Here is a 25854-nt window from a genome sequence, read left to right on the forward strand (position 1 = left end):
TATTAACCACAGTAGGAATGTGAGAAGGCGTTTTAATTGGCAGTACTACAAAGAGCGTTGTCGCTAATGTCGATTTGGGAAAAAAGTTGCAAGTGCACTTACTACTTACACTAAACCTGAAAATCAAGAGGTACTGCAGCACCTTTACTGCCGGAGGTATGTTGGCCTACATTCACATTTAAATTTAAGTAAAATATTTGACAATAAGCAATTTTAGTGTGGCAAAAAAATTTTATGAAAATGTGCAAATGCTTGTATGTGCTAACTATGTTTGCCTGTACATTGGAAGGGACCATTTAAACACTGTGGACCTTCAGCCAGGCTCTCATTTGTTCTATCTGTGCTGTAACGCTACTCCGTGCTGTGCCACCAGAGGCGCTGTACTGCTCCACACTGCTTGTGTAGTCCCACAATGCGGACACGTCACTGCCGAACAGGGGACTATGGACCAAAACAGGGAAGAGAATCAGTTTTAGATACTCCAATACATTAGACAATTGTGCCTTCTTCCTATTCCACTGGCCAAGAGATCCTATCCCATGTACATAAAAACATGCAACTTTCCTTAATTAATAAAAATATATTACTGCTGTCAAAGTACTAAAATGATTCAAATTAATGAAGTAAAAAAGTAATAAAGTACATGTGCTGTTATGACAATAGAACAACTGGTTTATTATCATTTTTATAATATTATTGTTCTCAATAAAAATAGAGTTGGTCAGTTTGAAGCCAGAACTTTCTACTTAACTACCTTGATGAAGCTAAGTAAAATTTGTGTGTGTGTGTGTGTGTGTGTGTGTGTGTGTGTGTGTGTGTGTATTGCTGACCTTGCAGTATGGAGGTCTTCCATGGTAAGTTGGTTCAGTGGGACACCTTTAGACTCTGCTTGAAAGACAGCTTTCCCTGAGCAGCTATGAGCTTCCCTAAAAGGCATCTACAACAAAAAATGTTTGACTTTGTATAATTAATAACTTAATTATCCAAAAGCACAGCTGTGAGAAGTTGATGTACTCACTCCTTTCCTGACAAGGTAGTAGGCCAAATCAGTGGCCAGCATGTCTGGACTAAGTGCTGCCTCCATGGCTTTCTGATTCACCTGCAATAGATTGCAAAAAGTGACTAAGTAGTTTCACTTCCTAAACAAAATAATGTACTTACTACCTTATGGAACCTAATGTGTGCACCTGACTACTTTACCCAACATGTATTAGAGTTATACTATGGTATACTATTTAAAGAAATTGCTTAAGACAGTGTTCAAATCAGTAAAACATTAACCATAGCCCTTACTACCTCTGCATATACATAAACAGGTAACAAGGTTCTGATGTCTTTCAGCTCTAGTGTCCATGTAGCAAACTGATCCGGCTGACCGTTTTCAGGCTCTGATATAAAATAAAAGCATATGATGTGTATTCCCTTAGTGCCATTTTTAATTTTCTAATGTGGCTGAAATAAAAACAAAGTGCTAAAATTGTGACAAAAAAAATTACCTCCAGTGTGGACATGACACCTGTAGCCACCTGCAGTACAGCATGCAATGAATCATAGGTGTCAAACATGGCCTCTTTATCCTCCTACAAAACACACACAGATGATTAGTTCCTGAGTAAATTCTAGCACACTGTTTTCTCTATAAAACCAATCTTGGTTTACCTGTAGATCTTTGTTGTATGTGCTGGGGAGGCCTTTAAGTACCATCATAAATCCTGCACACTGAACCACAGTGATGGATTAATAATGGTAAATATGTATCAATTCTTCAGTGAATCTCATCAGTACCAGGCCTTACCCTGCCAAACACTCGCCCTGCTTTGCTTCGGATGAGCTCCAGACTGTCAGCATTCTTCTTCTGCGGCATCAGACTGCTCCCTGTACTGTTCTCGCCAAACACAAAAGCAAAGATTTAATTAAGGCAGCACTACAACACACACACAAATAAGAGACAATGAACAGAGTGGATTCAGATTTGTGCTGTTGCTTTCAGAGAATATGATCTCTTAAAGTCTTTGTAGTTATCAAGTACCATGTAGTATTTATTCAAAAATAATGCTACATCATGCAATGAATTAAGAATGATATGGTAAGCATGTTTGAAGAAGTATGTACACGCACTCACCTATATGCATCCGATAGTGTAATAAAAGAGAATTCTTTGGTGCTGTACAGGATCAAATCCTCTGCCATCTTACTGAGGTGCATGAGACACATCGATCCCCAGAAGAGGAACTCGGCTAAATAAAAAAATTAAATTAAATAATAAAAAATAATAATAATAATAATAAAAAAAAAAAAAAAAAAAAAAAAAAAATCACACAGATGTTTGTTTTTAGCTGAATTAACGCAATAAAAGATATCTATATAAAACATCACCTAAATGTCAGTTTAATGTTGTTCTGTACAACATGAAAGACTTGTAAAGTTGTCAGAACCTGGGCCTAAAGCCAGGAGTGTCCAAAGCATTTCTTGCTTAGAGCCAGTGGTTAAAAAATATGCATTAATAAGTCCCAGACTTTATTTTATTGCTGTAGTATAATATTCTGAAAGTGACACATAAATGCAACTGTCAAAATGTTTAAATCACACATGTATATTTTATTGTTCAAAATAAACCTCTCAAAAATATATAGCTTTTTTTTTTTTATCCCTCTTATTAAATACCATGAGCAGCCATCACTATGTGGAGCTAATATTGTTTTTGCAAGAAACATACCAACAAAATCTCTCTGCCCGGTTGCATCCATGCTGTTGATGCTGATCCCGTCAAAGTTGAGCTCTGCAGAGAAAGAACAAAATATTCAGAACAAAATATAAAAATAGAACAGAACATGAATTTGAACTACATAAAAGCCCACTTTAATTTTGCATAATACACATATCAGATGAATTAATGTAATGTTTATGGATTATTATCATTTTTATTAATCTAACCTAAACAACACAATAAGGCAAGAAATCACTAAAATAACCAACCATTACGAAGAAGCTCTCTATCAATATTAAAGGGGTTTCCAGCGATCGCTCCACTGTAAAACAACATTGAAAATAATTAGATATAATCTATTAAGAATGATATACCTATTATGTAGACTTTCTGTCAAGAGTGCAAATACAATGTGCCTTTGATGCTTCGTAAAAAGTGCACAATAATTATATGCTTGATTAAATTTACATTTATGGCATTTGACATTTCCCTTAGTCTGTATTAATGTGATATATTAACTAGCTTATCATACCTTATTACATGACATCGCTAACACGTTTAACTTTAGCTTTTTAGTTTGCCAAAACACTGTACTAGGCAGAACTCTGGAGCTTTAATGCCAGCTGGGCGTACTTATGAATATTTGACTACTAATCGAATCGAGTATACTAACGATTATTAAATCAATTAATCAAGTAATCGGATACTTTTTCTTTATTAATGAGCAATACTAAATAGAGAGATAATAAGACAGGTTTTGTTAAAATAAAAAAGTAGTTCGGTTTTCTTTTTAGAAAAATTTACATTTTTATTTCTGAAATTGTTTACAAGAATATCGGTAAGAACTAAACCCATTTAGTGCATTTAATTGCCATAAACCTTCCCCTTGGCCTTTCTTTTTTCCTCCTTTCTGGCGGCTCCATCCTCAGCATTCTCCTACCGATATACCCCGTCTTTTGTTACCTGTCCAGAGCGCTCCAGAATTTAGTGGGCGACATGTCTGTAATAATGGTCCGAGGGGTGTTTAGTTAAATGGACTGAATTTTTGCAATCTATTACTCGAGGAATGGTTACAGCCCCAATGACTACATTTAAGCTATAAGTGAAGTGATAAATATGCAAGTGAGTGCATCATATAGATTTGAAAGTAAGCAATACATCAGAATGAACACAGACCTTCCCAAAGGCAGAACATTGACCCGTTTCTTGATTTCCTCCAGCTGCTCCACATCTCTGCTTAGTGCCACTGTGTGACTAAAACAACAGCAAAACAGTGTTTTATTGGTCACTGTTTAATCTGTCAAAATTGTCAATTTGTAGCTTGGTTATTATACTGAATAACTGGTCCATTTACTCCTGCAAAAAAGGCATACAGTTAGTAAGCACAATTAGCAATTCATTTTTACATTAGAATTAATGAGAATCTGTAATAGACACATGGACAACATGTTAAAGTGAGATCACTTACTGGCAGAAGCATAACATTTTTTTATTATATACAAGTTAGTTGCTTCTACTCCTTTTTTTCTTATCAATGAGTGTATTAATGCTGACTTGTTTAATTCATATAAGCATGTATATTATGTATAGGGACACCTTTCCAGCAATATGTAGTTCTTTCCCAAACTGTTACCACAAAGTTGGAGGCATGCAATTGTATATGATGTCATTGGATGTGGTAGCTTTAAAATTCCCCTTCAATTGAACTAGGAGACCCAAAACTGTTCCAGCATGACAATGCCCCTGTGCACAAAGCCAGCTCTATGAAGATATAGTTTACATGGGTTGGGGTAGAAGGATGGTCTCCTATTGAGCTCTGACCTCAACCATATTAAACACCTTTGAGATAAATTGGAACGCCGACTCCACCGAGACCTCCTCACCCTACATCAATAGCACAAAGCACAAACCACACAAATCCACAACCACACTCCAAAAATCCAGTGGAACTTTCCAGAAGCATGCAGGGTATTAAAACAGCCAATGTGGAATAGGATGTTAAAAAACTCACATACAAATCTTATGATCAGGAGTCAAACTTTTATTCTTATAGTGTACATTGTGCATAGCCACATAGTTGTGTAAAAATGTACCTGAGAATCCAGTGGCTCCACCTGATTGGCTGTGCTCTCTGCATGTGAGTGTATCCAGGAAAAAGGATGTTGATTTCCCTTTGGAGCAAAGAAAATCGTGGAAAGATGACAATATATCCCTTGTGCATGTAAACATCGAATGTGAATTGATATTAGTTTCAGGTTCTTACACTGCTGCCCTTTCCACCATGGTAGTTATAAGTTGAATGGTGTTTCCTTTCAGGGTGGCGATAGCATCCCGTAACCACAGCCTCATATCTGTCACAACCTATTCAAGCAACACATAACAATAAGAAGAATCATTAAAAAAATCAAACGCATACAAACTATTTAAAATAAGCAATACACATGCTAGTCTGTGCTGCTATTTTGCAAGTTCTCCCACTTAGAAATCATGGAGGGGTCTGAAATTGTCATTGTAGGTGCATGTCCACTGTGAGAGACATAATCTAAAAAAAAAATCCAGAAATCACAATATATGATTTTTTAACTATTTATTTGTATGATACAGCTGCAAATAAGTATTTGAACACCTGTCTATCAGCTAGAATTCTGACCCTTAAAGACTTGTTAGTCTGCCTTTAAAATGTTCACCTCCACTACATTTATTATCCTAAATTAGATGCACCTGTTTGAGGTCGTTAGCTGCATAAAGACACCTGTCCACCCCATACAATCAGTAAGAATCCAACTACTAACATGGCCAAGACCAAAGAGCTGTCCAAAGACACTAGAGACAAAATTGTACACCTCCACAAGGCTGGAAAGGGCTACGGGGAAATTGCCAAGCAGCTTGGTGAAAAAAGGTCCACTGTTGGAGCAATCATTAGAAAATGGAAGAAGCTAAACATGACTGTCAATCTCCCTCGGACTGGGGCTCCATGCAAGATCTCACCTCATGGGGTCTCAATGATCCTAAGAAAGCTGAGAAATCAGCCCAGAACTACACGGGAGGAGCTGGTCAATGACCTGAAAAGAGCTGGGACCACCGTTTCTAAGGTTACTGTTGGTAATACACTAAGACGTCATGGTTTGAAATCATGCATGGCACGGAAGGTTCCCCTGCTTAACCCAGCACATGTCCAGGCACGTCTTAAGTTTGCCAATGACCATTTGGATGATCCAGAGGAGTCATGGGAGAAAGTCATGTGGTCAGATGAGACCAAAATAGAACTTTTGGGTCATAATTCCACTAAACGTGTTTGGAGGAAGAAGAATGATGAGTAACACCATCCCTACTGTGAAGCATGGGGGTGGTAGCATCATGCTTTGGGGGTGTTTTTTCCTCACACGGGACAGGGCGACTGCACTGTATTAAGGAGAGGATGACCGGGGCCATGTATTGCGAGATTTTGGGGAACAACCTCCTTCCCTCAGTTAGAGCATTGAAGATGGGTCGATGCTGGGTCTTCCAACATGACAATGACCCGAAGCACACAGCCAGGATAACCAGGGAGTGGCTCCGTAAGAAGCATATCAAGGTTCTGGCGTGGCCTAGCCAGTCCCCAGACCTAAACCCAATAGAGAATCTTTGGAGGGAGCTCAAACTCCGTGTTTCTCATCGTCAGGCCAGAAACCTGACTGATCTAGAGAAGATCTGTGTGGAGAAGTGGGCCAAAATCCCTCCTGCAGTGTGTGCAAACCTGGTGAAAAACTACAGGAAATGTTTGACCTCTGTAATTGCAAACAAAGGCTACTGTACCAAATATTAACATTGACTTTCTCAGGTGTTCAAATACTTATTTGCAGCTGTATCATACAAATAAATAGTTAAAAAAATCATACATTGTGATTTCTGGATTTTTTTTTTTAGATTATGTCTCTCACAGTGGACAGGCACCTACGATGACAATTTCAGACCCCTCCATGATTTCTAAGTGGGAGAACTTGCAAAATAGCAGGATGTTCAAATACTTATTTTTCTCACTGTATGTGTATGTATATATATATATATATATATATATATATATATATATATATATATATATATAAAAAAAGGTGTTTTTTTTTTTTAGTAAACAAAAGAACAATACATTTATCAGGTCACAGTTACAATCACCTTGTGGATTTTGTAACTATTTCACATTAAGTTACTGTGATTTCTTACATTAGCGCAACTATAAACAGTTTCTCCCTCATCAGCCTCTTCATCTCTCACACTTTTTTCCTCTCTCTCTCTCTCTCTCTCTCTCTCTCTCTCTCTCTCTCTCTCTCTCTCTTTCTTTTAAAGTTAATATGAAAAAACAGCATTATCATCTTTCAAAGAAGCAGGTCCTCTGTCTCAGTCTCACCCATTATTACTGACTGCTACAATTTGTCCTGACACTTCTATAACTCTCCTTTCAGAAAGCTTCATCCTATCAACTACTAATCTATAGCTATTCTTCTATATACTCTTATTGTGAATACATTTTATTTGTTAAAGTCCAGCATGTTTTCAATAGCTTATTATTGGCCGTTGAATATATGGATTGTCTGCCATAAAACTAATTTGAATTACAGCCATCACAAAAGTAAGAGCTACTGTTATAAAATGTATCACTGCCTTCCAGCCAATCAACTTCAGGAATTTAACATTGATGTGGTCTGGATGTCTGTATTGTGTACAAAGTAAGACGTACTTGATCATTCCTGCTCCTGCCGGTATGAAGCTTTCCAGCTGCCTCTCCAATCAGTTCCTTTAACACAAACACACAACATTAAAAATGCAAAACACCACTGGTTCCTTACACCACAATGTAATTAAACCCCCTGTCTGCAGCAAGTAGTTTGTAGTTTACTCCTTTAAACTAGTACTACCCCTCACAGAACAACCGACAATTAGTAGAATTGAATCACAGCACCAGCAATTATTTATTTCTTGAGATTTTGAAAATATTTAACTATAGGTGAAATGCATCATTATATCAAATAATATATTGCATTACAATGCCTGATACATATATAAAATTATACAGTATTTTACACTTTATGATATGTGTGTATGCTGAATGTAGAGAAGTATCTTGTGGGAAATGCTGCAGTTTCTTCTCTGGAAAAAACCTTAACTAATCAGCTCAAAAAAAAAAAATTTGCCCCAGACCACACTTTGAATAGAAGTATTTGCCAAATTAATAAATACAAAATTATGGTTTGACAACAGAATGAAGCTCACCTTTAGTCTACGCTCATTGGCTGTGTGAATATCCTCATCTCCTGGTTTAATCTGGAACGTACCACTGGACCATTCACCCAAAACCTGATTTAGCACAAAAGAGGTAGACTGTTCCATACTATGTGAAACAGGTTTTGTGATGCAAAGCAACAATGAACCAGTACATGTACATTTTTTGTCTAGTGTGGTGCATATTGACCTCCATCAAGAGGGTCATGTAACTCTCGAGCTACTGTTGTGCAAATGAACATACAACTTTGTTTATTATGTCCACCTACAATACCATATGATCAGTTACATCAAACTGCATATTTTGCAACAAAAATGACTGAACGGCCACAACACATATATTGCATGCTCTACTAATAATAATTAATATATAGTCATGTTTTACATATACTTCTTCACTTAAATTAGTCTTTAATCTGGTCCAATGAGCTGCCTTCAGAAATATAATTTGCTGCTTCATGTTTAAAAAAATTTACTTCAATAAAAATGGGAATTTTTTACATTTCTGATATAATTATTTTAAGGTCTTATAAAATGCTTTCTTTTGTTAACACCCATATGGCAGCCTGCCAAGTTGATGATCGATGTTATACGGCATTGTCAGTATTCAGTTACACACTGGAGCCCATATGTTAGGCATGTCAGTGACACTAGTAGTGTGTGCAGTGCTTGCATAAACGTTTTTAAGCACAGGAGAGTTTTTGGTGTATTTATTCACTACATGTACTGACCACTCTGTGTCTCCACACACACACACACACACACACACACACACACACACACACACACACACACACACACACACACACACCCCTGCCTTGGTGGCCCACCATGTAAGTGTACCACACCTTTCTATGACAGGACTAGGTGTGGGATGTAAAGCTCCAACAACAATAAGAAATTAAATTCAACAAAAATTTAAATACAAGGGAACAGTCTCCATTTCCTTGAATGTTCCCGAATACAAATCTCACAATTCTTGTTAGGCTACAAACACTGAAAGGGTTTCACAGAAGGAAACAAATATTCAAGTCAGCTTACCTGATCAAGGCCGTTCTGAATCTGCATCATTTCCTCCTGCGTGACCAGTTTAGCTTTGTGCAATGCCTTCACGTAGGCTTTACTGCCCCTGATGTCTGCATTCCACATGCGCTGGTCGTATGATATTGAGGCATTGAACTTCTCCATGATGGGATCAGTGCTCCCTACAAACCTGCCGCCCCATAACTTGTTTCCCTGTATCGCAAAAAAAAATGGACAGGAGCAAAAATTATATTCTACAAATGTAACATAAGGCCATTTATTATCTACACTACCAAATACTAGGTTTTACACCTGTAAACCAAAATATATATCTTGCCATTACTATTACTATCACTACAATAAATTCATTTCTATTCTTGTCCATCCTCATTACTCCCAACGAAAACCTCAACATGTTCAGCTCTGCTACCTCCAGCTCCACCTCCTGTCTTTTACTCAATGCCACTGTCAGATTAAAGGTTAAAAATTAGATTGATGTAACAAATTGCCATCCCTTTTAGTAATCTTTTACAGCAGCGTGTGAAAGACAAACAAGTGGATCCAGTGGATTCCATGGTTGGGCCATTAGGTGGGTCAATTTACAATCCCCAACCTTCTGATCAGCAACCCAGAGCCTTAACCACTGAGCTGCCACCTTCCACTTTAAGATTATGGCACTCCAGGCAAGTTAATTCCTGTTCAGAATATTTATAGCAGCTATATCATTTGTTCTTTCTCAAGCCTTTCTGAGTTTTTTCTCTCATTTAAGGTTAATAAGACAAAAGAACACAGCTGTTAACAGCTTAAGGAAAACCTAAAAAGTGTGAAGTCCTCTGTGTGTAAGACGTTCCTGTCACGTTAAACATTTACAACTCTGAGCAAATCTGAGTTGCTACTACAAATACAAGAACTTATACAATTGCAATTCTAAATATAACAGTCATTCGTTCATTAGCAAAACAACCTAATTAATTAAAGACACAAGGAACAAAATAAATGCCAAGGAGCAATCAGATGTTTCAGGTGTTGGGTGACAGACCTGCCCATGTAACTTCATTACTCTTGTCATTTAGCTCTCGTGTAAATACAAAACTGTAGTTTTAGGAGAAATGTGTACACATTTTTTATTTTAACTACTACCACCACCGCCACTATTCCTTTAATCTCGCAGAATAAAAAAGAGAATGGTTTACTTCGGCAGCTGCCATGGTTCCTGATTCAGGCTCCTTCTTCTTTTGAAATGAGGAGGTTGATATTTGGCGTTCACTTGCGGAAGACGTGGTTCTTCTACAGCTACCAACGAGCTAAAAACAGATCCTAAGCTGGAACGGCTGGCGAGACCACAATCGCTCACACACGAGGAAAAGAAGCAAATAGAAAAAGAATCAATTCCGCAAACATATCATTTAAGAGTCGACTCAGTCAAGAGTCGACTCGCAAACGCTACACGTGACAGAAAATGATTGGGGAAAAAAATATATATATTAGTTAATACTAATATACTAATACTATATATATATATATATATATATATATATATATATATATATATATATATATATATATATATATATATATATTTATTTATGTATTTATTTATTTATTTATTTATTTATAAAAATATAAAAATATAATTTTATAATATTATAAAAAAATAACCTAACTAATTTACTGCAACATCTAATTTACAACAATTATATTATTATATTTACGTATATTATGACTGGTTTTTTTTTTGTTTGGTTGGTTGTTTTTTGTTTGTTTTTTAGAATTTTAGAAACACATGTTAATGATAATGAAGATGATTACCACTGCGAATTTTTTTAATAAACTATATTCTAAATGGTTAACCTTAATAAAGCATGCAAAAATAACAAATAGAATTTACCAAACGTTGCTGCGTAGGAACGTAGAACTTTGGGGTAATGTTTCCACCCGGCTTCTTTACAGAAGTGGACTGGTGAAGACATTAGGATGGAAGTGTGAGAAACGATTGTTTTTTTTTTATATATATAAACTACTATAATTATAACTGAGCTGTTTAGACATGTTTTTTTTTTGCGGATTTATATAGCTGGTTTAATACACTGGTGTATTGGCAATCTGTTAAAGCATTGGCAAAGATACGTTGACGACATCGGTAGAATAACAAATGTTTCTGAATGGCAGTTCTGCCCCGAAGCCCAGTACCGTGAAAGTCACCACGTGCAGCTTTCGCTTAGGGAATTTTGTAGTGTTTTGGTGTATAGCAGTTGTTCTGTAAAATCATTTTAATTCTGTAACTGACAGTGAACCTCTATAATGTGCACTCATTATTTGACGTTTTTATTTACCTCATATTGCTTTGAAATCTGTCCTGTTAGAGTGTTCCCTGTCAATCGTCTTGTTTAAATTCAGGTTTGTGTTATATACATGCTTTTAGTTTGCAATCCATTTACTTTAGCTCAGTTGTACAGTTATGTGTAACTGTGGGGATGTTAGACATACGTAAACATCTAAGCTTTCAGTATGATTAAAAAAAAATGCAGATTCTAATGCAGAAGTAAATTCATGTAGAGAACTGACTTGAGCTGTTCATGTTTTACAAGCATTAATCCCAAAGAAGAAGAATTGTAATAATCTGTCATGCTTTGATTGCAGGAGAGATGCGAACGCTGCTATGCTCAGCAATTATGAGGTCAGTAAATGTTATTTGAACCATATTTATACCATATTCTGTCAAACAGGATACATAATGCTATGTAAATGTCTTTAATCATACATGAACTGAATTTTACTCTGGCCAACTGTGTGTTTGTGATGTGCGTTTCCATCATACTAGGTGTATCAGCTATTGACTGAGCTGAAAGAGAAGAGGAAAGAGGGTGTTAAAAACAAGCACAGCACTGGGCAACAGAACCTTAATACTATAATGTATGAGGTCAGTGATGTAACTTCTGCTTAATTCATATTGCTCATTACTCCTATTGTTACCTCAGCAGTTTAATGAATAGATCAGTGCTTTTAGATTACCCTGGATAATCCAAAAATCATCTTAAATTGTTGTTTGATGTTTAGTGTTTGCTTTTTTTTTGGACATCTTTACATTGCTTAATCCATTTTTTAAACCTGCTTTCTATATACAGGTATACACTACACATACAATAACCAGTCACTTTCCTAATAGCACTATCCTAATCATCTGTAGGACACAACTTTGCTCTCATCCCTTTTATGCTGGGAACAACACTTTGAAATTATATTTCATGTTGATGTGACTGCATCACATTAAGCATCATAATGTGTGCTAAGAAAACATTTTCCATCATACCACCACCAGTCAGAAATTTTGACACAAGGCAAGTTGTGTAAATGGACTTATGCAGTCTGGATATCCTCTGACCTATCATTAGCAAGGCCACTCACCGGATATGTTTCACACCATTCTGTTTAAACTCAAAAGACTGTTGTGCAATACAAAATAAAAAAGAATAAACAGTTTCAGATATATTTAAATTAACCTGTCTAGCACCAACAACTCTTCCATAGTCAAAGTCACAAAGATACTGAAAATAAATAAATAAAGAAAACATTGACTTGTATTTTTCTTCCAAGTATCATTTGCATGATTGAATTCTTAAACATGAGGTATTGATCTTCCATGCTAATATTTTTAAAGAAGACTGTAATTGCACAACTAAATGGATATTAAAGAGAGACCTTTTGACATTTTGTTTTCTATTTATTTTAGTTTTAGAAATTGTGCAAATCAAGACGACAGTGCATCTAATGGAGAATGTATATAGTTAATATAAAATAAACTTGTTCAACATGTATGTTGATTTGATTTTGCTTTGCATTTTTCTGTTTCTAAATAGACTCTTAAGTATCTTACTAAGACACCGTGTGCTCACCAGAGTCCTGAGATAGTGAAAGACTTCCTTACTGCGATGCTTCCACACAAACTTACCAAGTGAGTACAGTGGCTCATGATGTTCGCACCTCATGCTTTAACACTTCACAATATTCTACACAATGTTTTCGGTTTTGAATTGGAATTTGTAGGTTCAGAAGTCAACCACGGTGCAATTTTTGGTGCATGATATCACTTATTATTGCGTGATTTGACTGCCCTCTGCTGTTGAGCTTTGTAATTTGCACTGCCTTATATAGCAGAAGTGTCACGTGATCTATCAGTCTGCAGTACATATTCACTTTGTTCTGTGGCTGTCATGAGGATGAATAAATAATATTATAGACTTAACAGACAAAAGAAATAAAATACTGAATACAAAAGTGCATGGCTTCATGGTAGTAAACCATGCAGTGCTTGTTATTGTTGTTTGCAACTGTATACATGTTTATTATTATTTATAAAACTTAATTTATATGAGTAGAATTGATTATTGATTTTCACTAAGCAATGCATACTAAGGTACACATAATAGGTACAAGGTATATGTAATCACAGTGTATATTATTTTCTTAGATTAAAATTGTAGATTTAATATAGCCATATATAAATCCTTATATATATAAATGTCCCTATATTTAATAACTATGCTTTTAGTTTCATTACTTTTATATTTATGGATTTGCTGTAGCATTTGTGTCTTTTTGACCCCCTGCTACAGCAATAAAAGAGCAATATTATATGCAAGTAAATATTTCACCAGTCAGATAATGTGTTTAAAATTCTGTTAAATAAAAACCAGTTTACTGAAGGATGCCGGATGTGAACTGTGCATTTGTGTAGCGGTTACTTTCGATTCATTCTGACTTCATCTGTTAAATCTTAAATTACGGGTTCTTACGAGGCAATAGAAAACACAAAGGTGAGACTGTGGTATGAAGACTTCGCCATTTTGTTATTGTTCCTTGTTGCAGAGTGTGAGGGTAAAAAAAGTTGCCTTGTCAAAAGACAGTGTTGTCTATGTCAAAAGACACAAGCTAGAGTCTTCTGGAGTGTTCCGGTTAGAAAATGTTTGTACTGAGGTCTAAAACTGTGTTTTTGGCACTCTGTAAAAAGTTCTGCTGCAGTACTGTGTGTGCCACATAAATTTTTTAAGTATGTAACATCTTTCCTATTCAATGCAACTACATCAAATTTTTCAGTCTTTTTTGTGTGTCATGGTGTTCAAATGAAACTCACTGTATGAGTGTGCAACCCCCTTTTTGTTTTTAAACTCATATTTTCTTTCCCTCCCTCAAACATGTAACCATGCTGCCTTGTTCTACATTTTCTATCTTTCTTTGCAGAGCAGAGAAACTGCAACTACTGAACCACAGACCACAGACGGCTGTTGAAATCCAACTGGTCAGGCTTTGATTTAATCTCTGCCTTGTAATTTGTGCCTTTTCCTTCCCAACTTTATGTTTCATGTGCAGCATTTGCTAGAATATAAAACCTTTTTGGCTTTAGCAAGTGCTGAAACATGTACAATAAGGTCGCTTTTGCAGTAGACTGAGGATGGTTGTCTGGGAGTTGTTTCTTTTTTTTAAGAAAATAAAAACATTAAACTGCTACATGAACATGATATTTAAAAGGAAATGCACTGTAGATTTTAGTTGTTTAGCTTGTATCCACATTTCTCATGATCTCAATATTAAAGCATCAGCTATGAATGCAGTTTGGGCTGAAAGGCAAATTTGTTGCTATAGTGATAGTTTCAGCTTGGGTAGGGACTTGTATGGCGAAGCAGTTTCAAAGAAATGTTTAGGGGGAATGTCTAATGGATTACATCAGTTATACAATAATAACTGGAAGTATTGTTTTACAGAATTTGTACAACGGTGTATATATAACTATAAGATGACAGTATGTATTATTAACTAAACATCTTGCACTTGTTTAACACTTCAGGGCTTGCAGTTAACGGAAATAACTTTCGGGCTGTATGAGTACCTGCCTTTTTTTTTTAAAGATTGTATCACACAACCCCACACTGATTATTTTCCTATAACACTATCCCTTCTAATTGATTTAAGCTTTACATAAAGACAAGTACATTCTTATTGATGCAGAATTAAATGTGTGTGTCTTTACAAGTAATACAACTTGTTTCTGAAGGTACTTTTCTGTATTTAGTATCTATTTGGGTTAAATATATTGAGTGTTTTTTTCCTTCTCAGATGGTAGAAGAGAGTGAAGAACGGTTGACAGAAGAACAAATAGAAGAGCTTATTCAGACTGTCACAAACATTCTTCCTGGTGATCCTCAGCAAGAAGGCGGCACCACAGAAGATGTTGAAATGGATGCAAGCACAGATCAGTGATTTCTAAAACAAAATCAATGGATTTTCAGATCATTATGAAAAGATGTTTTGACAACTTTTATCCAAACGGATATTGTATGCATTATGTATTTTGTGTCTGAGATTCCATTAGTTATGCAGTTTTGCACCGGATTAAGCAAGTGAGCAGAAATTCTGTAAACTATGTGTCTCGATAAAAAAATGTAAATAAACCATAGTAGCGGAAGCGTAAAAGGTCTTCCATTTGATTTGTTATTGCATATTGCTTTTATGTCTGCAACATTTTGCTTCGCTTTTTGCATATTTTGCAACTGAGGTTTGCAGGATGTTTGTACACGCATTAGGAACAGGTTGGTATCAGACCAATGCTGACTGAGACACAGAGCTTTTGATATTGATTATCATAATGAACTGAAAATGCAAAAAAAAAAAAAAAAAGGCATTATGTATTGTTCAACTACATAATACAGTATGTCAGTTTACCCAACAAACAGACGTCCTTTGAGACAAGCATGCAGTTTGTACAATGCAAAACATGTTTGTAAGCTTCCCTTGGTTAGCTTTAATGCAAAACCGTACACCAAACATGCTTTAAAGAAAAACTGCAAAGTTAAACTGTTTTTGAAGAACTGAGTTTTATTATGTTAATGAAAGTTTGGTATTCATACTTGTTAAAGTGGTTAAAGTTGTATCATGAATGCTCATTAGTAGTGTTTTTGAAAAATATAGTTGGTGGTTAAACTTTTCTCAACATGCACGTTTTTTTCTACTGCGGTTTTGTCGAAACATTTATAGCAGCACTCTGGTTTTAAAAGCAGGTCAGGGGCAAAATTTTTTAAAAGGATGTTCTCGTATTGAGCTGCAAAGGTGTACTTCCTCTCCCACATTTCCTGCATTTAATGTTGATATGCAAAATGTACAAGTCTGTGCAGTTTGATCCGTTCTGTTTAGTAGTTGTATCCAAAAAGCCTTTACAATTTGTGCTCATATTTTTTAGGGCTTGACTCATCTTTCTATGTACAGCCTTTTGCACAGGAAGTTTTTTGTGCAAGCCTGTAGTGCTTTTATTGCTAAGCCTGTTGTTTCACTACCTGCTTGTCTACATTTTTAAACGGCTTTAATGCTTTCTTCCTCATTCAAGAAGGGTGACATTTGATGTTCTTGATTGGAGAATTGATAGGATTGTTTCCTAACACTATGTTGAGGACTCAACTCAGAGAGCTAAATCATTAACACATCACAGAACATTATACCGTACCAACATGACATGCCTTAATAATGAGATTTTAGACTTCAGCACTAATTTGACTGCTTTTAGTGATATTAAGATCACTATGAACTACTGTTAAGAGTTATTATAGTTTACTTGATCTAAAAGGGTTTTTTCGGGTTATAACAGTACCCTGCTCCTTTCTGTGTTACTCTACATCTAATCTTCAACTTTATAACTCAAGTGCAAGAGGTTGTGGCGAGAGTGTGGGAGTGAGAAAGTGTGTGTCAGAATGAATGTGTGAGTATATAAGAGAGAGCTAGAAGGAAGTAAGGCGAATCGGATCAACTTGACACTGTGACAGGCATTTCACTGTTTCTACGTTGAACTGTTGTCTTTTTTTCCGCTACTGCTGGAGTCATTGCGGTTATGAACAGAGGTGCAAATGGAGATTGGTGAAATGTTTCGTTTTGCTGTCCTCACGTCCACATCAGCGGATTCTTCCACTCGTCTCTCACCCTCCCTCCCGAAATCCCTGAAGTGCTCGAGGTGGATATGAAAGACCGAAGAATGGAGCCGTGTTTCTCCGGTAAGACGACATTCATGCCTTTTTTTTCTGAAAACGAAGCAACCAGTGCCTACATTAGGCAGTGTGGTTTATTACTCTATGGAAGTAAGCTTCGCTTTAGGTTGGCAGGGTTTTATTTTTTAATGTTCTTAGACACAAAACCCGACCATATACATGTCTTCAGTGTTAGATATGGGAATCTTTAGCTTACGCTGAAAAACATTTCCACCGCAGACACTGTTTAAGGATCACACAGCTAAGCTAACGTTTTAGCCTTTCAACCAGTAGCTTGTGTGCAGCTGGATTTGGATTTTTGCTACCGATTTGTGTGCACAATTCTCGCTTTTCTGTTATTTTATGTTCTGGAAAATTTTATGGCGGGTTCAGCGACCTGTGTTGCAGCCTGGTCCAGATTTTAGTGCAGCGCGTGAGCTGGTTCAAGAAGTATCATGACGACACTAGGTGTTTTTTATTAAAGGGATGCACCGATAGCGTTTAACTACGCCGACTGTATTTCAAAGGCGCAACAATGTACACATGGTTCCCAGCGTTAATGAACACGGTGGCTTTCACACACTCATTTCCCCATCATTATGTCTCACATCTGCCAATAATTAAAGCCCCGACGCCCCCTTTCTGACTCACACCCACCCATACGAGTGTGTGTGAGTTGTATAGAGGCTGAAAACACGTTTGTCTCAGTATCTTTCCACTAACATTAGTTTGCTGTCAGATATATATAACCATAACTTTAATTGCTGGAAGAGGAATAAACAGACTAATATCCCCTCATGGTCAAAACTAGAATATAATTCTACGTTTGGTGCAAAATGAAGTGATGTAGGATTTATTTCTGAATATTATGTTGTAATGTTATAGTAGGTATACTAATGGTATTCTCATGACTGATCACACACTCTTTAGTAAGCGTTTTCTCCCAGTCAGAGTTGCAATGAATCCAGAGTCTACTATGGGAACACTGGGTATGTGATGGGAATGAATGAGAGTTGGGGATTCAGTCCATCAGCTGCAATAGCATTTTACAGTATGGGTTATGTTACTGACTTTTGCAATGACTCATTTAATTTAGTAATCCCGATATTAAACTGGGTTTTACTGTCATTTTTTATGCTTTCCAGAAAGCGTGCACATTGCCATTCGTGCAAGAAAGCTTTATTATTATTATTATTATTATTATTATTTTCATATCATATAAAATCTGCTGCTTTTATATCTCAGGTTGTTACATAATATTGCGTGAATCATACTTTCTAATATAGCTATCAATTCCCACTTTAATTCCACTCTTTCCAGACAGTTTGTATCGGTGTTTGAAAAGCACATTTTAGCCTGATGCATACAGTAGATAGATAGATAGATAGATAGATAGATAGATAGATAGATAGATAGATAGATAGATAGATAGATAGATAGATAAAATAATTTATTGACATTATTGAACTTGAAAGAAAGGACTAATAAAATGAAGATGGAAGGTAAAAATGTTTTATGCTGTTTACTTAAAACAGGAAAAGAGTATATTTGCTAATGGTAAAATAAGTTTGGCATCTTTCATCAGGAATTTGTTTCTCATGATAAATTCATCCAAACAGAATACATCTAAATAAGACATACTATGTGTGTCTTTGTGAATGCATATGATGAATATGAAAATGTTATAAATGTGCTTCAAAATTATATAAGCTTCAGTAGGCTTGCTAAATAAGGTTAAATCTGGATCTAATGTGGTTTATAAATCCTGGTTATGAGTGAATCTGCTTTGGACATCCGTGTGAATTAGAGGATGGTATGTTGTTTACTTGCATTTGAAGTATAGTAATGTTAATTGATCACAAATAATGTAAAAATTTCCTAAATGTGTCTTCTTTGTTGTCATTTTCCAGAGACAATGGAGCAGATCAGCAGCCAGAAACTTGATTCAGTCAACCCTTAAGCAAGGTTAAAATAGGCTTTTCTCTCCAGATAGTTTTTTCTTCCCCTTTACCTGACCTCCACTTTACATTTTTCCTTCTCCCCCCCTTTTGTATCCTTGACTTTTAGTATTTTCATCTTGAGGCTGCTTTACTCTACCTCCAATTGTTTCTTCTTTTCTCCAAACATTACCCAAACCTTTTCTAGTTTCACCATGAGGAAACAGACACGTCACATCTTCCTGGCCTGCTTGGTCTTCATCTCCATCACAATTTTTTATCTCAGCCTTAGTACCATAGAATGCCCAAACTCTCAGTCTAGGGCCAGTGCTTGGGCTGTATGGGCAGCTAACCAGCGTCTGAGCAAGAACCTCAGTTACACTCCGTCTATTCCTATAGAGTACAGCGAAGACACTCCTTTGATTTTTGTTGGTGGCGTCCCTCGTAGTGGCACTACTTTAATGCGGGTCATGCTGGATGCCCACCCTGAGGTGCGCTGTGGAGAGGAGACACGTGTCATTCCCCGATTGTTAGCCATGCAGGCTAGCTGGAGCCGCTCATCTCGTGAAAGGGCTCGCTTGATTGAGGCTGGTGTCACTGATGAGGTCCTGGACTCTGCTGTTCGTTCTTTTCTCCTAGAGATCATCGTGGGTCATGGTGAACCAGCCCCACGCCTCTGTAACAAGGACCCTTTTGCTCTGAAATCTCTCGTGTACCTCTCCAAACTCTTTCCACGTGGCAAATTTGTTCTGATGCTACGTGATGGCCGGGCCACGGTTCATTCCATGATATCGCGCAAGGTGACCATCGCCGGATTTGATCTAACGAGTTACAGGGACTGTCTGGTGAAATGGAACCGAGCACTGGAGCTCATGTATGAACAATGCCAGGCTGCTGCAAAGGGGAGCTGTCTGCCTGTGCACTATGAACAGCTGGTGTTAAATCCAGAGGTAGTGATGCGAAAGCTTCTTCAGTTCCTGGAGCTACCCTGGGACCAGGCAGTACTGCACCATGAGCAGCTGATTGGGAAAGCCGGAGGAGTGTCCCTATCTAAGTAAGTATCGTCTAAAGGTTTTAATGCAAAAGAAATGCAAGAAACACAAAGTTCTCAAACTAGCCAGATAACAAGTTCAATGTGAGGTAAAATCTTTGGGTTTATTTCATGAACACTGTTTAAATATTGCAAGTGATATTTTTTGGGAACCTTCTTTGATGGAAGACACTGGGTTGTAATATAAATTAATACATATAAATATAATACATTTTGTGGGTTGTGAGTTTCAACGCCATAAAAAACATGTTCAAGTCATGGACATCTTGCTTTACCATGCTTTATAGCCTGCTACAGGTCCCAAGAACCAACTTTGGGTTCCTCAGTATAATTCTTAAAATAAACAGCTATTGTATGTTGCTTGGATTAGTTAATAGTATATTGTTGTGGTGTGATAAAGCAAATAGTGGCAATAATGTAATTCTTTACAATAGTGCCAAAAAAAAATACAGAATACAAAACATTCTATCTGCAAAACAACGGTCTGCATTTTGACAGTGAAGTGAATTCAGGTGTTAAAAATACCTGCACTGGAAAATGTTTTTTGTGTGTATTATTTAGTGATAATTGTATTTTGTTTAATAGGAAATGGATATGCCATGTTTGTGCAGGAGTTAACTGCAAAATGCATCTGTCTTCCTAGAAGTTACACAATATTTGTTAATTTACATGTGGCCATGTAAATAGGACAAACATGCAAAATATCGAACTGATACAGAACAATACAGTTTTGCATTTATTTATTTTTAAAGAAATAGTCCTACTACAACTTTTCAAATAATTTCTATTTGTAGCATAGATATGATTTTTACACCAATAACTGGAACACATTTCCTTGCATTGAAGAAGAAAAAAAACAGTTCATTTAAAACACTCATTTATGTTTGAAATCTGTGAACAAAATAAGAAAATATTTAATTGTGGGACTATAATTGTGGGGATGTTTGCTGTATGCAGTGAATGCTTTGATGAATACATATCCCCTGATAGCTCTGACTATTATGATAATTATTATTAAATTAATAATGTGTGAATCTTTACATTCTTATTCCACAGAATGGAACGATCAACTGATCAAGTTTTCAACCCAGTGAACACGAAAGCCTTATCGCAGTGGGTGGGACACATTCCTGACAGCGTAGTAAAGGAAATGGCTAGCATAGCTCCCATGTTGAAGCGACTGGGTTACGACCCTCAGGCTAACCCTCCAGACTACAGCAAGTCTGAGCTTTTACACCTACACATCACACATCAGGTAAGGAGCGTTATTTTTTTAAAGAAGACAAAAGTGTGTTTTTTATCTGCGCATAAAGTTCAACATGATGTGCACTCATTTCAAATGTGCAACATGTCTTACTCCCCTTTCTGTTCTCCCAATATATTATAGAAGAAAAAAACGTACCAGTTGTATTTCTGATCGTGTAGTGACTTGTAACACATTCTCTATGCCAGGGTTGTCCAGTCTTTTCCACAAAGAGTTGCAAACAACCAGCCCTTTGTGAAAAAGATAGGACACCCCTGTTGTAAGCAGAGTCTAACCCTCTTTTTTTTTTTTTTTCCTTTTTTTTCACAGCATAAAGAAGCTAAAGAAAATACAGAGGCTTATCACCTTAGTTAATCCATAATGGAGCATCTTCAAGGTTTATATGTTTTTGAAACTTGCAGGATGCTTGAACACAACGCACTGAACCAGACTTTTCTGACTGATGCCTCAAAATCACCAGCTCTGTGATATGTAAAATGGACATTGTTTGTTGTATTTGTGAAAAAAAATCCACTATACATTTGTTAGTGTCTGTAAGAGAAATAAATATTTATTTTAAAAATAACCTGTGAGCTGATTTCACTGACTTTCACCAACAAGGACTACTCAGGACCACACACACACACACACACACACACACACACACACACACACACACACACACACACACTGCAAACTATCATATGTAATGGGGTGCAAAAATTTGCATAACCTTAAATTGAAATCAAGAAATGGTAGTGTAATTTACACCAGCTAGACATTTACTGCCATTGATGTTTATTAGAGACTGATAATTAGAAAAATTTATAAAGATAAAGTACATGGACAAAAGTTTGTGGACACCTAGCCATAAGATTAGTATGTGCTTTCTAAACAATCTCATCCACATTTAGTGCACATTTAATGGGGAAAGATGTACCACTCAATTTTGAAATGTGCTTGTGGAAATTTGTGTTCAGTCAGCCACAATGGTGTTAGTAAAGTCAGGTACTGGTGCAGAGTGAGGAAGCCTGGGGTGCAGCCATTGTTCCAATTCATCCAAACAGTGTTCAATAGGGATGAGGCCAGTGCTCTATAACAGGCCTCTCAAAATCTTCCACTCCAACCCGTGTAAAGCATATCTTCATTAAGATGGCTTTGTACATGGGGGAATTTTTATGCTGAAACAGGTTTAGGTATAAGTGAAGGGGTAACTTAATGCTACTATATCCAAAGACATCCTATACAATTGAGTGCCTCCAAACAGTTGATCTATAAACCTCATATGATCAGAAGTCCTAATACTTATTATATGTAGTCTAACTTCACCTTTTTCAAATAAAAATTTAAATATTCACTAAATGCGTCATACGTCATACGATAAAAGCATATGAAACTACAAGCAAATTCTGCTTCTAGGAACTGTGTTATGCAAAAATCTGCATTAGTAAACTGTAAAACAACAAAACTGAAAAAGAGTAAATAAAGCACATCCAGGTTCAGCTTTGCCTTTGCATATTTATTGAGTGCATCTGTGTTTAGTGAAACTGTTTTGGGATTTTTTTGGTATTCTTTCAGACATTTTGCCTGCTGCAGTGAGACCAATAAGGCATTGCAGTTCATGGTTACACAAATGCAGACCGACTTGTTTTTAACGAATGAACAAATGAAATGACAAGAACATTCTCGAAGATTGCTTGAAGTTTCATATTATTATTTAGATTTTACTTATAATCTTTACGATTTGATTTGACCAAATTGATGTAATCCTTAAGACATCAATCACTAGCATTAACTGTATCACTAGCAAAGAAATTTACCCCATCATGATTTGAATGCACAACACTCTGGTCACCATTCTACTGCTACAGATTGGAAAAGTTCTGTACTAAGCTATAAATACTGTTTGTTAAGAGACTGAGAGTGAAAATAAAAATGAATTTAAGATACAGTTTAGAGACAAAGGTATTAAGACAACTGACTTTTCCAGCAATATGTGTTTTAACTGTTTCCACAAAGTTGTAGGCACACAGTTGTATAAGATGTCTTTAGATGTAGCACCATTAAGTTTTCCTTTCACTTGAACACAGAGACTCAAACCTGTTTCAGCATGACGATGCCCCTGTGCACAAAGCGAGTTTCATGAAGATTTGAATGATTTGAAGGGGAAGATCTTTGCCTGCTATAGAGCTCTGACCTCAAACCTATAGAAGACCTTGAGAAAAATTGAAACGCTCACTGCACCCCAGGCCTCCTCATCCTACATCAGTACCTGACTTTACTAACAGACTTCTGGTTAAATGAGTAAAAATCTTTCCATAAGAGTGGAGGTTATGAAAACAGCAACTGGACATTAAATATGGAATGGGATGGTTAAAAAGTGCATAACAAACTTATGGACAGATAAGATCCTCAAGCCGTTGTTTACATAGTGAAGCTTCTCCTTTTCATAATGTATATATAATTATGTATTACATCCATGCCTGTAATTTGTCTTTACAACTACATTAAGAAGAACATAACTGTCATGAATGAAATTATTTTTTACCTAAAAGTCATGGGTGATGCAAACATTTGCATCAACATTTCATTTATAAATGAAGTGCAGATTATTCAAAATTTCATTTAATTTAGCAAATGTGAGTATGAGTGCTGTGACGAAAGTCAACTCAACACATGCAAAATAGAAATCATAAATTTTTACAATGTTACTATATCATCAGCATTTCATTAAATAGAACCTTTTTTTGCACCACTAAGCAGTTTTTCCACAGGCCAGGGCATTACTTTATAGACCTGGATTTGTGCACATGTGTACTGTCAGTAATATAGTATAAATTATGTATTTATCAGGTGCAGTATCGAAGGAAACACCTTACTTTCACTGTGGGGTTGATAAACAAGCAAAATATCCATTTAACGGCAGCCTTCAAATGAGGTGATTTAAGGGAAAGGATGATAAACATTCACTGGAATAGAACAAGGCACTTATGTTTTAAACGAATACTTACAGGGTAGCAGAAATTAGGTTGATGTGTCTTATATGGTAGCAGCATCTGTACACAAGAATACTGCTGTTTGACACACTGTAGCTGTGCTGGGCTATGGGTTCACCACCCAAATAACATGCGTGATTGTGGCCCCTTTTAAATAACAATTTTTTTCACCAATAAATGTCCTTCAAAGTATATCTACAATTTATTATTTGTTGTATATAACAATGATTATACTGTATATAAATTAATTATTGATCATTGTTTAATTGTATTTTAAGTTGTTTTGTATCATGACTTTAAAAACTCACATTTTAACTTGATTTTTATTAGAAGTTTTTTATTAATTATTTATAATGGCAGACTTTTGTCCATATTGTTTAGATTTTCTTTCAGAATTTTAATATATATATTCACTAAATCCATGCCTATGATGCATTTTTAGAACTACTTACATGGAGACTGGCAAAACTTTATTGAATTACAGAGGTAATTTTTTTTTTTTCTAGAAGTCATAATTATGCAAAACTTTGCATGAGTAAACTAGAAAACAACAACAAAACTGAAAAGGTGTAAATAAAGCACATACTTTCATTTGCTTTTGCATATTCAGAGATTGCATCTGTGTTTAGTGAAACTGTTGTGTGTTTTTTGTTGGTATTTTGCCTACTGCAGTGGAGGAGATAAGACAGCATTGCATGTTAATGAACACACAAATGCAAATCTATTAGTTATGGTTATTGCATGTAGTTTCATGTGAAGTCTTTTCTTTGGATTTCATTGATCAGACTTTCATTTAATTCATTCTATCATTCTATCAGACTTTAACCCCTTGCATTAACCTTGTTTATGGTCTGTGATGAAGGCAGTACTGATGCGGGCTGTGTGAATGAAGCGTGCAATGTTCTGGGAAAATATTAAGGCATTACAACAGCTTATAAACTGCACATAAAGTCCATAAACTAGACAAAGTTCAGGCACTGGATATGGGAGGTAGCTTTTTCTTCTTTTTATTAGTCTTTGCATTTGAAACAAGCTCACTGTAGTGTTCACATATTTCTGATTTACACAGCTCTCTCGGCCAATGCAATGCATCTTCCCAGACATAGCTCTGTACATTCTAGATATATGGTCTGCATTTACACTTTCCCTTCGTTTGCCATAGCCTATATTTTCAGATATTTATTTAATTTAATTTAGATTACATTTCATTATAAACAACCGAAATGTTGCTTTCAATTCATGACATGCTTCCAACATTTTCTATTAAAAACTCAACCGAGAAGGTTTCCAGATAATTTCTTCTTTCTTTTGCCATTAGGATGTTTTAGTATGTTTGGTAAGTCTTATGCTCAAGTTTAGGTACTTCATGACGTGTGAAAATAAAGGTTGAGGAATGAGGAATATTTCAGTAGGCTATATGTGATGGGAAGTGGTATTATCTTGGGCATTGGCTTTTTGCGTGCTTTTTTCTTTTCTCTTTTTTTAATTACCGTGTTTGTGATCCGGGATGTCGACCCCGTTGTTGCTGAAACTACTGTTCTTAACAAAATGCTTGACCCCGACGTGATTTGAACACGCAACCTTCTGATCTGGAGTCAGACGCGCTACCGTTGCGCCACGAGGTCATGGCGTGTT

General features: G+C 36.2%; 3 protein-coding genes and 1 non-coding gene across 5 annotated transcripts; 2 read left to right on the forward strand and 2 right to left on the reverse strand.

Annotated features, from left to right (window-relative positions):
- Window positions 1–15: 15 nt before the first annotated feature.
- asl (argininosuccinate lyase) lies at window positions 16–10387 on the reverse strand. Its single transcript, XM_046868520.1, has 16 exons — window positions 10180–10387; window positions 9005–9199; window positions 7955–8038; window positions 7422–7478; window positions 4971–5068; window positions 4801–4878; window positions 3884–3961; window positions 2977–3029; window positions 2717–2779; window positions 2123–2237; window positions 1796–1880; window positions 1660–1719; window positions 1497–1580; window positions 1019–1099; window positions 831–937; window positions 16–441 (listed from the first exon to the last, which is right to left on the reverse strand). The coding sequence occupies exons 1-16, from the start codon at window positions 10192–10194 to the stop codon at window positions 297–299; spliced, it is 1398 nt and encodes a 465-aa protein (XP_046724476.1). The 5' UTR covers window positions 10195–10387; the 3' UTR covers window positions 16–296.
- A 461-nt stretch (window positions 10388–10848) lies between these two features.
- On the forward strand, window positions 10849–15454 carry LOC124398177 (calcitonin gene-related peptide-receptor component protein). Of its 2 annotated transcripts, none has more exons than XM_046868246.1 (6): window positions 10849–10968; window positions 11627–11663; window positions 11808–11906; window positions 12844–12938; window positions 14225–14282; window positions 15098–15454. In XM_046868246.1, the coding sequence occupies exons 1-6, from the start codon at window positions 10961–10963 to the stop codon at window positions 15239–15241; spliced, it is 441 nt and encodes a 146-aa protein (XP_046724202.1). In that variant the 5' UTR covers window positions 10849–10960; the 3' UTR covers window positions 15242–15454. The 2 variants fall into 2 exon arrangements, with proteins under 2 accessions (XP_046724202.1, XP_046724203.1); XM_046868247.1 differs by lacking the exon at window positions 10849–10968 and adding an exon at window positions 10996–11383.
- A 949-nt stretch (window positions 15455–16403) lies between these two features.
- Window positions 16404–21809, forward strand: tpst1l (tyrosylprotein sulfotransferase 1, like). Its single transcript, XM_046868244.1, has 5 exons — window positions 16404–17019; window positions 18903–18957; window positions 19138–19983; window positions 21037–21235; window positions 21554–21809. The coding sequence occupies exons 3-5, from the start codon at window positions 19145–19147 to the stop codon at window positions 21596–21598; spliced, it is 1083 nt and encodes a 360-aa protein (XP_046724200.1). The 5' UTR covers window positions 16404–17019; window positions 18903–18957; window positions 19138–19144; the 3' UTR covers window positions 21599–21809.
- Window positions 21810–25772: 3963 nt separating this feature from the next.
- Window positions 25773–25844, reverse strand: trnaw-cca. Its single transcript has one exon. It is a non-coding gene; the product is annotated as a tRNA-Trp (tRNA).
- Window positions 25845–25854: the final 10 nt, after the last annotated feature.

This window comes from Silurus meridionalis, chromosome 15 (assembly GCF_014805685.1).
Source record: "Silurus meridionalis isolate SWU-2019-XX chromosome 15, ASM1480568v1, whole genome shotgun sequence".
In the NCBI taxonomy this organism is placed as follows: Eukaryota; Metazoa; Chordata; class Actinopteri; order Siluriformes; family Siluridae; genus Silurus; species Silurus meridionalis.

What these genes read in the sequence shown, in the direction of transcription:
- LOC124398177 (XM_046868246.1), top strand. An exon ending in CTTCCACACAAACTTACCAA is followed by an intron (nt 12,939 to 14,224) that starts GTGAGTACAGTG and finishes CTTTCTTTGCAG; the next exon opens with AGCAGAGAAACTGCAACTAC. An exon ending in CGGCTGTTGAAATCCAACTG is followed by an intron (nt 14,283 to 15,097) that starts GTCAGGCTTTGA and finishes TTTCCTTCTCAG; the next exon opens with ATGGTAGAAGAGAGTGAAGA.
- tpst1l (XM_046868244.1), top strand. Translation starts at nt 19,145, where the DNA reads ATGAGGAAACAGACACGTCACATCTTCCTGGCCTGCTTGGTCTTCATC. An exon ending in GGAGGAGTGTCCCTATCTAA is followed by an intron (nt 19,984 to 21,036) that starts GTAAGTATCGTC and finishes CTTATTCCACAG; the next exon opens with AATGGAACGATCAACTGATC. An exon ending in ACCTACACATCACACATCAG is followed by an intron (nt 21,236 to 21,553) that starts GTAAGGAGCGTT and finishes TTTTTTTCACAG; the next exon opens with CATAAAGAAGCTAAAGAAAA.
- asl (XM_046868520.1), bottom strand. An exon ending in ATGGTGGAAAGGGCAGCAGT is followed by an intron (nt 4,879 to 4,970) that starts GTAAGAACCTGA and finishes TTTGCTCCAAAG; the next exon opens with GGAAATCAACATCCTTTTTC. An exon ending in ACACTATCGGATGCATATAG is followed by an intron (nt 1,881 to 2,122) that starts GTGAGTGCGTGT and finishes TGGCGAGAACAG; the next exon opens with TACAGGGAGCAGTCTGATGC.